We start from the raw sequence: 16,712 nt of genomic DNA on the forward strand, positions 1-16,712 counted from the left end.
TGCCTGAACAGCAATCTATTTTGTGATTTTTCAGACAGTTCTCTATATGAGTTTGAAGCAACATAGCTTCTTTGTTCAGTACCCTTTTGAAATTCTGTTCATTTCTGTAGGTGCACCTGGTCTAAATTGGAGACGATAACAGCATAAACCTGTTGTGGTTTACACTGAAAGAATAAACCCCTCATTTATACTTCAAATTTGTTTGAATATACCAAAATTAATACTAAAAAAAGCTCATCCTGTAATCAAGCAAGCATAGGCTTAGCCATCATTCTCACCTAGTTTTTATAGGAGCTTTGTTTCACCGTCTAAGAAAAACACTGCTGATAGTTTTGACTATTTACTTTCTTTCCACTTCTCTTCAAATTTTTGCAGGTTAGCCTGTTCTCATTCTATTCTCATGCAACAGAGAAACTAAGTGTTTGAGAAAGCAGATTTTCTAGCTGCTTTAATATAATTGAGAAAGAAAAAATTATCATCTAAGTGCAAGTTCTTGATCATTAAGTTACCCTCATAAAGCCTAAGATAGAATGTTATTTTACAGACACCAGCCGTGAAAGTATTGCAACAACACATATTTGATCAGATTTAATGTAAAGAGGATGCACATTCAAATACACCCTGATGAACACATTTTCTAGAATTTAAATAGTGCAATTACAAAATCTTTCCTATTTATTCGAGAAAGTATGTTTGGTGCTGCTGCTCACTAGTTGTCAACTGAACTCCAGAACAGACTCTTCGGATAGCATTCCTTTTCAACAGCCTACATTTTAAGAAGTCTTTTTGTTGCTGATTTGACAGCTTCTATGACATAGTTAGTAAGTTCTGCTTAAAGTGAGCCTAAAATTATTTTTAATATTTACATAAAGGGCATGTAATCATGAAAAATGCCACATGCATGGATAGGCCACACATATCTGCAATGGTTTTTACCCCCCCTCGCAGTGGACAGCTAGTCTTCACTGTGCTGTTAAAGCTGCTGTATTTAGGCCTCTTAAATTTAAGAGTCCAGTTTAAAACAGTGCATGCCAACAATATTGTAGTTATTTCCGCAAGCACAATGCAAACACAATCCACAGACAGCACAAAACAAAAAACAACATGAAGTGTCTGAAATATTTGGTACCATCTGACCTGATCCATCCTCTGTTACAAGAGACTTTAGTTAGCTCACCAGCGAAAATACAGATACAGCTACAAGTGTTCACGCGGTTCTCAAGGAAACCAAATTGAAAGAAAAACTAAAACACACAAGGACTAAAGGAGAGAGCAAAAGCATATTCCCCATGGTTCCAAAGCAGTCAAGGATTTCTAGAGATATTTAATCGTTTTTGAAAAGCAGGTAGTCAGCCATCATTAAATAGTAGACATATTTGACAGCTAAGTAGTGAGTTGGTCACCTAACATTCTATTTGTTAAATAACCAAAAGACCTAGAAAGGCTTTCTGTGTATGTGAAAGCACCAGCAGAGATACACTACAAGGAGTCAGCAAGCTAAACTCACTCACTAAACTTAGTATTTATGAGGTAGTCATTGGTCCAAGCTTTATACCTGTGTTTGCCAAAACTCTCTGTGGAGCTCAATGTATTTGTTATCTCAGTGCAGCTGACTAGAAATCAAGTTACATCAAGCAGTTTAAAATATATTTAGAAATGAAGGGCAAATATTAGGCCATCATCCTCTTATTTAATACTAGAGTCGTCTGGGTTGCCACATGTGTCACAAAATGACAAGTCCTTTAGAACTTTTGGTTAGCTAATAGAATGGTTGGTTTACAGAGATACAGATTCAATAATTGTTCACATAATCCATTAATTAGATGGACTGGATTATCAGATTGGAGTTTTCCTACTAGAATACCATGGTATAAAGATTGTTAGTAGGAAGATTTTACACTTTCCTGCTATGATGCTTGAAAATAGTGAAAGCTCAACTACAAACACAACCTCAAGACTTTTACACCAGTCTTCTACACTGATGATGTAATAGAAAAAATTTAATGCAAAGAGATGGGTACTTCTGCATCCATCTGTTTAAAAAACACATCTGATCATACAGCAGAATCTTCAAAACAAAACAGATATAGGTAAATATATATAGGGATATATTATTATTATTATTACTATATTTTATATATTTAAAAATGCCACCTTTATTAAAAAAAGAAGAACTCCATGTCTAATCAGAAGTACATTGTAGTACTACATTGTGAATACAGAAAGAATGCCTTAGGTTAGAATGGTTTCCAAACATTGGATTTTGTAAATGTGTGATGTCCAAATAAAAATAAGATATTTCATCAACGCCTATTCTCTGTGCAACAGCAAGGCTCAGTGAAAACAGTGCTGTCAGCCTGCTTTGTAAAGCTCTAATTTAATCTTAATTTGCCTGTTTCCCATGTCATTCTTTCATCCATTTGGAGAAACAGAAATATTTGCAATCATGGTCTTCTGACTGCTGAACCATTTCTTAGTATGTAGGTAGCTTAAAGCAGCTTTCAAGCAGAAAGCCACTTAAAATATTACAGGAAATTATATCAGCTAAAATGACTTCCCAAGATGAGAGTAAAAAAAAGATGGGTGGTAAAAAACTCTTTTCTTGCCTATTTCTGTGAGGAGCCACACTGAAAAACAAAACAAAATGGCAGGTTTGCCTGATGTTTCTGTACAGCAAGGACATCCTTAATGACTAGTCTGCATTGTTTCTGCGGTTACTCTCTGAATTTTTCAAATTAAGTTGCAAGTTATATGGACTACACGAAGAGTAGCAAAACTGGTGTCAGCCTCAAGATCACACTATATAACCCAGAGCCACCAAGTTAAAGTGCTTTCACCTAATCTTTCTGCTTCATTAGCTCCAGATGCTTATCTTACACTGTGTTTGTAACTAAGGTGGTGTAAGGAATTTGCATACAGAACAGAATTCTCTTTGGATTGTGTACTAAAGGAATCAGTGTTCCCAAAAGACTCGTGTTTTATTAGATCTCACCTCCTCAACCATGTGCTTGACTTTTTTCTGTTGGCAGTGGACCATATCATCCAGATGTTTGATTCGCTCTCTTAGACTAGCAGCTACCTCCTCCAAATGCTGTGACCTAGCAAAACATTGAAGTATATAATGAGAGGAGCTACCAAGTATAAGCAAAATAAGAGCAACCCCCAAAATCCCAACATAAATCAGAAAGACCAGGTCAAGAGGAAGGCAAAGTACAGTCCACTGATAGATGTCTATTTGAGCAAAGTACATTTTAATGGTAGTCTTTCAAAGTGGCTGTCCCCACCCAGGTTAACTCACCTTTGTCTCACATACTGGTATGCTTACTCAGAGCCTGAAGTGCTGACAGTTTAACAATGTGACAGAGCTCATCTCTTTAAAAAGTCTGGTTTTCCTTGAAGTGAAAGGCATTTAGACAAGATCTTTACCATAAGAAAGACACTTTTATCCTAACTTATTACCACCTGCAAACCTTTTGGAAATATCTACTAAATAAAAGCCAGGATGCAGATCTGCTGGCATTCTTTTAAAAGCTCTCCTGTTACAGAGAAACCTTGAGTCAAGGATTTGGCATAGGTGCCAACAGTAGCAGAATGCTAACTGGAGTAGTATTAACTAACTCATCAACAGTCAGCAGGAATTGTTGTTGATGTTTTAAGTTTGTGTATGTGACACTTTAAATAGATTCTGCATTTCTTCAAATCTGTTTAACACTGAAACTGAACACCCACAGAACTCCTGCCACAAATTGGTTTGACAACTTGCCAAAAAAGTAGCTTGGGAATATGTAAAGAAACAACAGGGAAATTTTTGGCATGTTGGCCATGGGACCCTTCATTTTTATCTGAATGTAAAATTGTTGAAATTCTTCAAAGAGGATAATCATTTGCTTCCAAAATAAACTTATATACTGCTAGGTTCAGGACTGGACAAAATTTGAGAAGTGGAGGAGAAGCTTTTTTTCATCTTGGTCTGTGATCAGCAGAAGAAACTGTTGAAGCTGCAAATAGAACCATTCTAAGGCAAAACAGCAGATGGCAAACCGTATGACATGATTCCAATGAATAACTGAGTTGTATGCTATTTCCCCACAGAAAGAATCTCTATTAACAGTGAAGTACTCCACAGCTGTAACTGCAGCACTTTGACAAGGACTCAAAAAAATCAAGGCATTGCTGCAGGTTTTTCAGTCCTGCGTATTAAGGTCTCACAAAACCACAATTTACATTTTGATTGCAATTGTAACATATATTAGGTCTCTCATTGAAAAATTCAGAATTGTAAGCACTGAAAGCAAAGGAAGAGAGATCCTTCCTCAAGTGTCTGGTTGGGTACAGACAGGTAAAGAGAAACTCAGAACAGACTTCAATTGCAAAGACTGCAACCTGGTGTGCTTGCATGCATTGCAGAAATGCCAGCCTGAACTGCTGCCTTTACCCTTTTTACAGCAACATAACTTTTTATGCCACATAGGTAGAGCAGGATACACTTGAGTGACAGGAGTATCTTATCTAGATGTAGAGGAAGAAAGCAATTATCTTTCATCTCCATATCCTATGTTGTATGCAACATCTGCTCACTTTAAATTATTATTTTAACAAGCTGCTGTGAAAAGCTGTTATTACCCTGAAACTGGATAAATTGGTCACATACACAGATCAATACAATTAGGCAGTGAGATGATCTTGCTCCTTCTATATTTATGCTTCCTACAGAACAGCAGGGTGCCAAATCATTCAAACAGAATTTCTAGGTTCCACAAAAGTTGTAATCCAGTAAAATTCTTCAGTTTCTGCTTATAATTGATCTTTATGCACTCAAGCAGTGCCTTTGAGTGGCCAACACGAGTTTCACTTCAATGGCAATTAAGCTATTTCAGTGCTGGAGAGATTTCTCTTGAAACTTTGCCTCTGGCTTTGCTCGAAGCTTTCTTTTGCCTGGTCATGGTGTTCTGTCATTCCCAATGAAGTAGTAATGGATGCACATGCCACCCGTGGGCAAAACCAGCACATCCAGGTCCTACCACACCACTAGATCTTTATTCTAAGCCTCACGCTTTTTAGAACGACCATTCACAGAAGTCTCATTGCCTATAATATCACCCTCATTTTCCCCCAATAGCTTCATAGTTTATTTCTGCACTGTGATTCTACACCACAGATTTCTTCCACACTTTAATTTTGTTCATGTGCATGTGTTAGTATGCACTGCATGTCCAACCTCACTTTCCCTCTTTTATGCAAAAAAAAACCCCAAAACACCTCTGGTGGTTGCACACAGAACTCTTGCTCTCCTCAAGAGTTCATCTCTTCAAAGGAGGTGTCCTGTAGCTCAATACAGGGTAACAAATGCCTTTTTTTCTTAAAAGTGTGTTGAGCAGTTTAGAAGGAGAAAATAAAAGTATTCATAGTCAGGATCACACTGTGCAGAATTTGGGAATACAGATATAAGAAAAATTCAATCGACAAATGTGTCACAACTTCTTCCATCTAAAATGTTCTCTGCATGTTTGCAAACGGTTTTTTAAGAAAGATGCACCAAAGTGTTTTCTGTTGTGAAATTGGTATTTTATATGTTAATAAACTTAAATTCAAATGGACAATCCCTACCAGACTGCAGTTTTAAAGTCAGAAAAAGTGAAATTCAGGTGTCTTGAAAAACAAACCCCCAAAATTTCCTAGCAATGTGAGAAGTTCCACAGACAAGATGTATCTCACCTTTCACTGTCAGAGTTGTTTTCAGATTTTGCTCCAGATATTTGTATTTCATTTAGTTCGAGTTGTTTTTGCAGCTGATGACGTTCCTAAACAAAAAAAAGTCATCTTTCAGTTCTCCATGCATCAAGATGTAAAGGCTTCACAAAGCATTTCATTGCAATTCAGAAGACCATTTATGAAATTAAAATAAAAACTGATTAAACCAAATTAATGCATTTCCTATAGCCAAGAAGCACAGAATGCATAAAATCAAATATTCAGCTAAGAATGAAAATAAGAGCAGAGTTTTCAATTTCCTATTCAAAAATGCACACTGGTACTTGAAACGGATTTTTTTTTTTTAATAAAAAAGGTGAGTCATCATGATCTTTACCTACATAAACGTCAAATTTTCCATGTTATCCCTAACATAAAGATCTCTCCGTCCAATATTTCTGGTTATTATTTATGTGTCCACCAGCACAGAGCCCATGAAGATGTATGAGGGCTTGGGGACTGAGTCCAACACAAACTAACAGATGAGTCTGCTGTCCACTTTAGTGAGAATTTAAGAGGCATTCAGTTTTACTCTGCAAGTATCAGCCAGATAGCAGCAAATTAAACAACCAATGTGAAGAAACTTCTCTGTACTTGCAATCCTTTCTTCACTGTGTTAATACTCACAAGTTGTAGGCTGAAGCCTAGATAAAATTAGTGGAGCTACTAAAGAGGCATATTATGATGAACGATTTCTCAGTGTAATGACTAATTCTACTAACAGATTTGGAGGCATTAGACAAAAGGGGCTCCATACAAACACACATTAGACCAGTCAAGCCAATGACTTATAAAAAACTATTTATCATTAACAAATATTTACTATAATAAACTAAAATTGGTGAAAAAACAACTTTGCTTGAAAGCACAGAAGAGAGTATACCATCCTCTTGCCAGAAAGCTTTCTGCTTTTGTATTTTAGATAGCAAGTATTGCATCTTCAAAGATAATGTGAGATGCCTGCTATTGAATGAAACAAGAAATGCCAGAGTACATCCAAGAGCACAGGAGTCTTTTGAAAGAGCTGCTCTTATACCATTTAGAGTGACACTATTCACTCTAAGGACTACACAATGACATTCCTTCTCAGTTAGGTTAATGACACCAGGAAACAAAGAGGAAATTTCACCATAACTGGTTTGAGACAGAAGAGACAAAGCTTTCTTCAGATACCTGAAAAGGTTCAACAAATGAGATTCAGATGAAGTGTACGATGCCAAAAGACATGCTGTGATATTCTTAGGCTTAAGTGTACTTTAAAATAATAATCATCTGACTACTAGACTGAGTTTTGCCCTAGAGCAAAGTCCATAAAAGAGAAGAGGGAAAAGCAGGAAATAAAAAGCAGCAATGTAAAAACTGCTACAACTAGATTTAAGGTAGCGCTGCCAATGTCACAAGGGGTAAATATCTCAAAGCATTTCTGCTTTCAGAGCTTTGAAAGTAAATTGTCAAAAATCTGCTCTCAATTTCAGCTTCATAAGGGAATATTTAGCCAGGGAGAGGAATAATGAAAAGTTTTAAACGACAACAGGAAAGAAAGAACCTAAGTTTTGGATTAAAGGCAATAAAATATTTTTTCTTCTCTCCTCAAAATATTCTGAGCTATAATCTAAGTAAGACAGATATCTGTATGGACAATTAAGTGGCTTCTATATACCCACAAAATGCCCTTGAAACACTTTAGTTTCAAGCTTTTAGTTTAACGTTTCATCCACATGTGTGTATTTGGAGATACAACTACAATCAGGACTAATGGCTAGACAGTAAGATCTGTTTTCTTCACTAAAACACATTAACAGACCTACCAGCAGCATTTCTAAGAGAAATTTCTCATAGAATCATTTCGGTTGGAAAAGACCTTTATTGAGTCCAAGCATTATCTAATTCTGCCAAATCTGGTGGCTGAACAATGCCACATGTAGGCATCTTTTAAACACCTCCAGGGATGGGGATTCAACTAGTTTATTAGGCTTAGGAGATTATGCACACTGAGGGAAGACTGAAGATTCATTAAAAACAATGGTTAATTTACTAAATTTTGACACTTTAGGCAGCCCTGACTGTGAAGACCACTAGAAAGACAGAGAACCGCTTAATCACAGCATGTCTCTGTGGTAGTTCAGGTCCATTTACTTACATAGATAAAATAACTAGTAAGGTGCAAATAGCAATGGTATGCCACTGGGGAGGGTACTAGCAACAGACTAAACATACAGCGAAAAAAAAAATCCTCCAAGCATTTCTGCATTTTCTTTAAGGGTGGTAATCAACTAACTGTCATACCTGTTCCATGCGCTCAATCAGCCGGTCCAGCTCACCAATTCTCTGGTCTTTTTCCTGAATACTTGTTTCTGTAATCTGCATCTTCCTATTTGCCTCTTCAATAGCCTTTAGAAGCCGATTAGTTTCTTCCTTCGGATAAGAATATTTGCAGTCACATTAACAACCAATGTATCAATGAGCAATTTAATTTTTTTTTTCATGCCATAGAGCCAAGCTACTAGCTTTTAAGCAGAGGCCAAGGGTTTTCACTATACTTTCCCAGAACTCTGGAAGAGTTGCAACCCGAAATGCGAACAAAAGATTTGGAGCACTTCAAAACGCATAGGTATTTGTAAAGCACCATTATGAAAAACTGAGAAAAACCTTTACCCGTTTCTTAGATACTGATTTTCAATTCTGAGGGTGCAGTGAAGTAAGAGTATAAGAAAAATATGCTTTTGAATTTTAAACATCAAAATTTGTCATGTTCAGCTTTGTACTTTGCTCAAATATAAAACAGTATGAATAAAGAGGCTGGGAAATCTACCTTCAATCTCAGTCCCTATCTGTCTTTATCAGTTAGAAAACCACTAAAACTCATGGAAAGGTTTTACTTAGAGCTTAGGAGAAAATGGGACACGAAGAGTTCTTGCTCCAGGAGCATCCAACGAAGTTGTTCCCCCTCTCTTTCCTAAACTAACAGTAAAATTGGACATTGTATTTTCACTTTTTTTCTTTTAGAGAATCAGCCCCCAATTTATTCCATTTTAAATTTTGAAATCTACATTATCATTAGCGTTACTATGTTTGAACACATTCTTTTCTTAGCCCTAAAAACCCAAAAGCTTGGAAAGTTTAGTAACTGTGGCACTCCTAGTCACAGAGACAGGAGTGAAGGAAGACATGTCAGCTCTGGAGCATTATGTGGCCAAAAATGTTGCCCACAACATTCTTACAAACTGACTATACATACTAGGAGGATTTCTTTCTCAGCTTTATGTTTCTTCTCCTCTTCTTGCATTTTTTCCTCATACTGACTATAGAGTTTTCTTGTCATTTCTCTCATGACTTCAGCATTGGCTTCCTGGGATGATTCCACCTATGAGAGGAGAAAGTTGACACATCAATCAACACAGCACTGCTGGCAGCATGAGGAACAGAATTCAAATGATATGAGAATAACTCTTTGAACTTCAGCTCCACCTTGTTATAAATTTGACACCTCTGAGGCAGATTTTTAATTGCATCAAGATCATTTACAATACTCTGCCAGCATACAAGTAATTGAAATGAGTAGAAGTTACCATTTCATGAAGTTTCCTGTTGTCTGAATTTAATTAGTCATTGCTTATCCAAGACCAGGCTATGCCTCTTTACTGAGCCCTTCAATAGCAGCCTCAAAATCACTTGGGTTTGTTTCCCCATTCAAAAGATATTGTCTCCCCCATTGTACAGAAGCATAGATTAGAGATGGTCTAGATTCAACTCCTCCTTTTAAATGACTATGAACACTCAAAGCAATAATTACTTTAAGCCAGACCTAACTATCTGCTGTTAACTAAAGACACTGCTGTACCCTCCCTCCTCTCTTGCTCTCTCCTCTCATACTGCTTTTTGTGTAGGCTCCATGGTGTGACCATGGAGCAATCAGACTTAATATACTCAGGAGATGGAAGGGTTAATTTTTAACCAGAGACCCAAAAACTTTACTACAGCTACAGGGAATTGGGCAAGAATGGTAATTCAGAGACAGGATTTCCCTCTTCTGTTGGCTCACAACACTATGCTGAACCACACCCTCAGTGATTAAACACCAGGTAGGATATTCTCTGTTTAAACATATCTAGTCTGTAAACCATAATAAAAGTGAAACAGCTAGTCCAGAACTTAGGTCTCTTACTAGAGATGCTGTAATCAGACAAGGCTATAGTGAAATGCTATGAGTGCTACAAAAAAAGTCAGGAAGAGGAGGAATATACTGCAATCTGGGAGAATAACGAAGTGTTCCTTACTACAGTTTACACAGCTATAAAATACCTGGTTCAGATGATTAAGGGGTTTTGGTTGGTTGGGGTTTTTTGGTTGGTTGTGGGAGTTTCTTTCTTTGTTTTTTTGAAGGACTGAAAGATTTATTAAACCCTTGTGTTTATCTTGCATGGTGGAAACAAGCTGTTTACTTCCCTGTAGGGTAAAAATGTATTTCATCCTTTGAAAGTGGACTGAGCTCTGAAGGACTCCACTGGTAATGCAAATTGTCCCCTTTGGCAGCTCCCTTAGACCAACACTGGGGCAGGGGCAGTAACCTGGACTCTGCGAGAGGGAGTAGAGTTAAAGTTTCAATACAGCACAAAACCTACCATGTTTCAGGAAGCCTGGAAGAATTGCATGATTCAGAAAAAGCCAACAATCAAAACCCAGAGACTTTAAGATACACTGAACTGGAATATGATCTCTGGCACTGTGTCTCCACCACTCCTTTGCTTAGAGCTTGCACAATGAACACAGTAAAAACAAGCATAAAAAGGCAGACACATCAGGGTCTCTGTTACAGTATTCTTAATCAATGTCTCCAGCCTCAGTTAATATGATTGTATGAATAAACCAAACCTACTTTATAAGATCTATGGGTGTGTTCTCCTACCCAGAAAATAATCATGGCATATGGTAGTTACTTCTTTTCAACTGCTAACCTCCCAGATTTCACACTGTTCTCTTGCATCCACCCCTGTTTAACTTTCAAAGACAGCAAGGAGTTATTTTATTCACTCACTTTTTAATAAAACTTCAACTCTGGGGGCAAAATTTAAATTTTTTCCTCATTGGGGCAGGACACATACTCTGCAGACCTTGACATGCTTGCAGATAAATCCTTAAGCAATCAGTTGAACTGGGACTTAACCTGTGTTTCTCTGCCCTTAGAAGCAGACATACCTTCTCCTGGCTTGTTGGTACATGTCCTTAAGATCATAGTAAAGTCCAAATTTCTGTATTGAAATCTCAAACTTTGCTTTCTTCTTTTGTTTTATCCCTCTTTATTTCCTGCTGACAATTACAGGTACAAAATATGTCTACTTCTATAGCCTGTAAAGCTTCCCTACAAGAGGAAACTAGAACATGAATTTTAAGTTGAAATACACTTATATTAATGTTTTCTCTTTATCATTAAGCATGAATGTAAGTCACTAGAGAGACAAAAAGAAACATCCATCTTCTCTGACAACATGAATAAATGAGAAGTCACCTTAATTTCATAGCGACAAATTATGATACAGTACTATATCCAAATTAGTCTATTTTGAGCAATTTTAAGAGAGAAAAAGTTTTCCAGAAGAGTTTTGTGGGTTGAGGGATTTTTATTTTATTTTATTTTATTTTGGGAGGAGGTGTTGTTTGTTTTTCTTAATGAGATTAAAGGAATACATTTGGCAGATAAGGGGAGAAAATGCTTTTTGGCATATAAAACCTTCCAGTTTGTGCTTTATTACCTTGCATTTCTCTGAAATAAATAGTTTCATTCTCTTTCCATGGTGCTGTTACAGCACGTGTCTGCTGACCATATGCTCACAAGATTTAACAAATTACGTATTAAAAATCATGTGATACCAAATAAACAAATTCAATGTTAATAAATCCTTGTAGCACTTAGCACTATGGAGAGTTACAATATTCTTTTATTTACAGCAATGGACACTAAAAACCACTAAATGGTTAATTTTCACCTGCCAATATCCCTAAATGACAACCCCATGTCCTGGAAAGACTGACTGCTGCCAGCTAGCTTCTCAGTTATTAAACCAGTATTGATTCATAGGAATATGTCAGCTCTACAGAATGATGAACACATGAAGAATAAGGAACCCTTAATAAAAAAGCCCCAGGAATTAATTTAATTTGCTCCTAATGGTCTTACTGAGCAGTATTTTTAGAGGTGTTTATGTACTGCACCTTTAATTTCAGTAACTGATTTTCAATTTGTGCTGTTTCCAGTTGCTTTTGCTTCTCTCTCAGCTTTTCCATAGATTGTTCATGTGTATGTTTTAAATTCCTTATTTGTTCCCTTATATCAGTGTTCTCCAATGTAACATCCACTAGAGTTTTCTAGAAGAAAGAAATAAAACACATATTAAAAATCACCAATAATTTGATGAACTAGTATAGTAGTTTGATAGTAAGGTTTGTTGTGGCCCAGGTACAGGACCCTGCACTTGCTCATGTTGAACCTCATGAGGTTCACCTGGGCCCACCACTCCGACTTGTCCAGGTCCCTCTGAATGACATCCCATTCCTCTGTCACATCAACAGCACCACTCAGCTTGGTGTCATCTGCAAACTTGCTGATGGTCCTGGGGAGCAGAAAAAAGGACCACTGCCAGGACTTTTCAAATACCATGGAGAGTGGCTTGGCAACTACATCAGCTAATTCCCTCAGGACTCTGGGATGCATTTTGTCAGGTGCCCTGGACTTGTGTATCTTCAGATTCCTCCGATGGTTATGCACCTGGTCTATACTTACAGTGGAAGGGACTTTGTCTCCCTGGTCTCCATCTTGTGGGCCATCAACATGAGAGCCGTGAGGAGAAGGATTGCGAGAGAAGACAGAGACAGAGTTGTTGAGACTCTCAGCCTTCTCCTGGTCCATTGTTACTAGTTCACCACTGTTGCTCATCTGGAGGGTTACACTTTCTTTAACCTTTTTAACAGGTTTTTAAAATACACAGGAAAAAATTGATTCCAATACCTAAGTTTCCTAATTTAGCTGCCTTATATGTACAAGACAGTACTTCATGGGCTTGTTTAGTGTTAGAATCTGTGTTTGTCATCCATGTTTTAAGTATGCTTTTAAATCCATGTCAGAAAAGGCAGTTGTCAGCTGTGAAACAGCTGTTAAAATGTACCTGCAAGTCTATTGATGCTGACGTCAAGGAGCTGTTCATTTCACTAAAGCTATCTAAGGCTGCAGCCTGTACTCGCACATGATTCTCTAAGGATTCCTGATGAGCATTTGTCACCTGAGCAGGAAAAAAAAAAAAAAAAGTTTTATATAGAATAATGATCAAGTTTACCTATTCTTTCAAAGGGACCTACAGAAGAGTCTGGTTAATATTCATAGTACTAGGATGCTTAAAATATACACGCCTCAAACCATATTCTTGGACCTCAGAAACAAACCAACCAAACTTAGAATCCAATTATACTAACAAAAATAAGGCACAAGTATCTATGTTTATTGCTAGTCTATAATCACTGCAAAAGTTGTTCTTTTTGAAAGGACAAGAGGACACTTGCCAGATGTCTATTCAGAAAGCTTCTATCTTCAGAGTGGGCAGACTAAAAAGTCACAGCATAAAAAGCAGAATGCAAGAAATTAGGAAATCTAGAAAGATTTGGGTGAACTGTAGAATAGTGTTAATTAAGAAGGAATTGACTAGTCAGGAATGTAAAGAAGCAATATCAAGGAAATCTAAAGATGAAACAATACAAAGCAGATTGGAGAAGTCAGAGAGCTTTGTTGTGTGAAAATTGTCATTGTCTGTTGTGTACACACACGTTTAAACACAAACATCATTTAAGAAACCTAAACAATGTAAATAATTACAAACCATCCAACAATAAAGAGAAGAAAAATATATTACTAATTGAGGCCAGCCCAGCATGCATTCTTAGACTGAACAGATTTGCATTTTGATAAAAACATAAGAACACTAGGGTCTGATATGGAAAACAATGAGTGTTTAGCAACCAAGTCACACACAGATTAGGTCAGCAAATGATGCAGAAGCCAAGTAGTTACTGTTAACCCTACATAAATGTGCTCTTGTAAAAACAAACAAACAAAAGCAGAATTGCTTTGGACAGATTAAGAAGGTTTCAAGATAAGAGCTTGTGTGAAGAAGCATACTGCCCAGGGCGGGATACTGAAAGTACAAATTTCAGACAAAGTTTACAAACAAAAAGTAGTCCTGGAAATTGATGTGAAAAAAAGCATACTGATTCAAAGCTGAAGCAAAGAGTACATAAAGTATTTTAAACAGGATTCCTAAATAAAATGGCAATTGTTTAAAACCAAACAAAAAAACCCATAATATTATGCAGAACCACACTTGCACTTCAGGCAGTCTGAAGTATTAAAAAAGGAGGGAAAGGGGCTTGCAATCTGCCATTTATGTCAGAAGCAGTGCTTAGAGTGCTTCTCGAACTGTTTATTTGCTGTAGAATCAGAGATCCTGATGAGCTGGTCAGAAATCCTTAATTAACAGAGATGTTCAGACTTGTGCAGGATTTGTACTGGTCTGACAGAACATCTGGAAGGGCAAGATATCACCACTGCTGATTAGAAAGGATCAGCAGCAAAGAGGACAAAACTGCATCTGAATCTGCATTTGCCTATATGCATACTGGGTGGGCCATTCACCTTGTTGGCGTCATGAAGACTATTTAACATAGTTCACAAAAATTCAGGGGTTTTTTCCCTCCTCCACTCAGGTCTGGGTTATTTATTTATTTTTCTGTTTTGTGGTTGTTTATTTGTTGTGGATTTTTTTGGAAACAGAATAAAAGCACCAGTTTAACAGCAAGTTCTGATCTTTATACGTAATACAGCATATAGAGAACTGACAGCCTCCAAATGAGGATGTCAGAAGGGCACAGCTCTGAGTCCTAGAAGTCAGAATATGCTTAATTGCCAAAGCTTCACCTGAACCAGGGCTGTGAAAATCAATGTCAATATAAAATCCACAGCAAGTTTTCAGGGAGATTTTTTTGGACCAAAGAACTCAGCAGTTTAGTATGAAGGATACTTCGACAGACTGCAGCAGCTTTTATTGCTAAAGCAGCATATCAGGAGAGGTCATCAAATGACCATTGAAAAGTTCAATTATGATCCAAGAGGTAAGTAATTTTTGAAACTGTCAAGCACTATAATGCTAAAGAACATTGCTACTTTTCATATATTGTTTAAACAAAGTCAGCAAAATAGAGGAAAGTCTGTTGAGATGACACCGAATTGCACATAACTCCTAATTATGTAAGTTATTTATTCAATTCACCTGGCAGTTTACTGGTACAAATATTTCGATTAATTATCAGTACACATAGACAATGTTATCAAGATCACTCTTTTATTTCCAAAAAGCAGGCAATCCAGGGACTCAAAAGCATCCCTGTCCTACTTTACCTTCCTGAAGGGAAAAAGAGAGAAAGAAAGAAAAGTACGGATGTCACATAAAACAATGAACTGAGCGGTTTGAGAAATTATTTCTGTTCTGCTCTGAAGCAAAAAAAAAAATTTTCCAGATAACGCCAGGACAGTTATTCTCATATGCTTTCCATGCAATTGAAACTATACTTACTTTCAGTTCGTTCGTAAGCTGCTGTATTTTTCTTTTCATTTCATCATATTCACCATACATTTTCTTTCTTACTTTTTCCAGAGTTGCTCTCACCTGGTGTCAGAAAAAAATCCAGTGCCTTTATCAAACTTATTGATGATACTGTTTATACTAGGACATGATTTTTTTTCTGTGTCCTTCACTGTTACTTTTGGTGATTTCCATTATTAATCTACCTTTTCATCAACAGGATTTACTCTTAAGAACAATAACTTCAGTCTCTAGACTTGTCTACATAGTGATGATATCAAAAAATGTCTCTGAGTAATTCTAAACTTCTCTGTACCCACTTAAACACTTGTGAATTAATCATTTAAATAATGGATTCCAAATAAATTATCCATACCTAATTCTAATCCAATCACTAAAGGAATTAACGTTAATTTGAGTGTAGAATGTTTTCCTTCTGAAAAAAAACCATACACACATGGATTTGATACACCTTTATACTTTTAAATGTGGTTAGTTTTCTCCAAGTATCCTTTGAAGATAAACCCTTTAATTTTGGACCTCTAGGCTCATACATAGCTAAACAAAACAGCAACATACATTTATCAACAAGATTTCAAATCTGATGAACTGAGCAGTTAATCTTATCATTCTTTAACATCCATGAATATAAATTAGACCTTGCTCTTCTAAAAAAAAAAAAAAAGCATGCTAAAAGCAGTTTGAGTTTACATGCCATTGAATGCACAGTGCCAATCTTCTCAAGAACATATATTGTACACAATAGTTCAATGTCAGCCTACAGCCTACCTTCCGACTATTCAAACTCCTCTTTTTTCCCCCCAACCTCTATCAAACACAGACTGCTGATAATCTAGAGCACTGAGTTTACCTTGTCTCTGCACAGGCTTAGGGAAGGAGCAAGGGGAAAATATTAGGATGGCCTTATACAAGAGAGGACGTTTCTGGCAGCTCTGCACTATACTCACTCTCTCCCAGAAAGAGGGGTATCAGCTACCAAATCTATGCAAGGAGTCAGACCATGTGCTCCATTTAGGATGAGAAACGTGGTAGGAAGCACACCTCGCCTGCACTGCAATGATGACATTCCCTAACTGCCAGTGTGAGAACTTCAACGTGGTGAATGTGGACGCTAGCAAACAGTGAGTAATGAAGGAGAGTAGCAAGTGCCCATAGGTAGAGACCAAGCAGATGTTAGGAGCACACATACATACAGTCTCCCTTTACACTGCTAACTTGTCTCAATGTTCCCTCCTTTTGTATCAGCTCAGTTTGCATTATCAGTGTAACACGGTAACACTGACCGACAGCTTCCTGGGTGGTGAAGGTGGATATAAA

General features: G+C 37.1%; 1 protein-coding gene across 1 annotated transcript in view; it reads right to left on the reverse strand.

Annotated features, from left to right (window-relative positions):
* MYZAP (myocardial zonula adherens protein) overlaps positions 1-16,712 on the reverse strand; it is a 41,020-nt gene that overhangs the window by 8,748 nt on the left and 15,560 nt on the right. Inside the window, exons 4-10 of the mRNA XM_054387830.1 lie at positions 15,366-15,458; positions 12,912-13,025; positions 11,962-12,114; positions 8,990-9,115; positions 8,038-8,166; positions 5,716-5,801; positions 2,993-3,098 (exon numbers count right to left, since the gene is read on the reverse strand). Of these exons, the coding sequence (XP_054243805.1) occupies positions 2,993-3,098; positions 5,716-5,801; positions 8,038-8,166; positions 8,990-9,115; positions 11,962-12,114; positions 12,912-13,025; positions 15,366-15,458 (807 nt within the window). The remainder of the gene's footprint in view (positions 1-2,992; positions 3,099-5,715; positions 5,802-8,037; positions 8,167-8,989; positions 9,116-11,961; positions 12,115-12,911; positions 13,026-15,365; positions 15,459-16,712) is intronic.

The sequence above is a fragment of the Indicator indicator genome, chromosome 16 (genome assembly GCF_027791375.1).
Source record: "Indicator indicator isolate 239-I01 chromosome 16, UM_Iind_1.1, whole genome shotgun sequence".
Taxonomy (NCBI): domain Eukaryota; kingdom Metazoa; phylum Chordata; class Aves; order Piciformes; family Indicatoridae; genus Indicator; species Indicator indicator.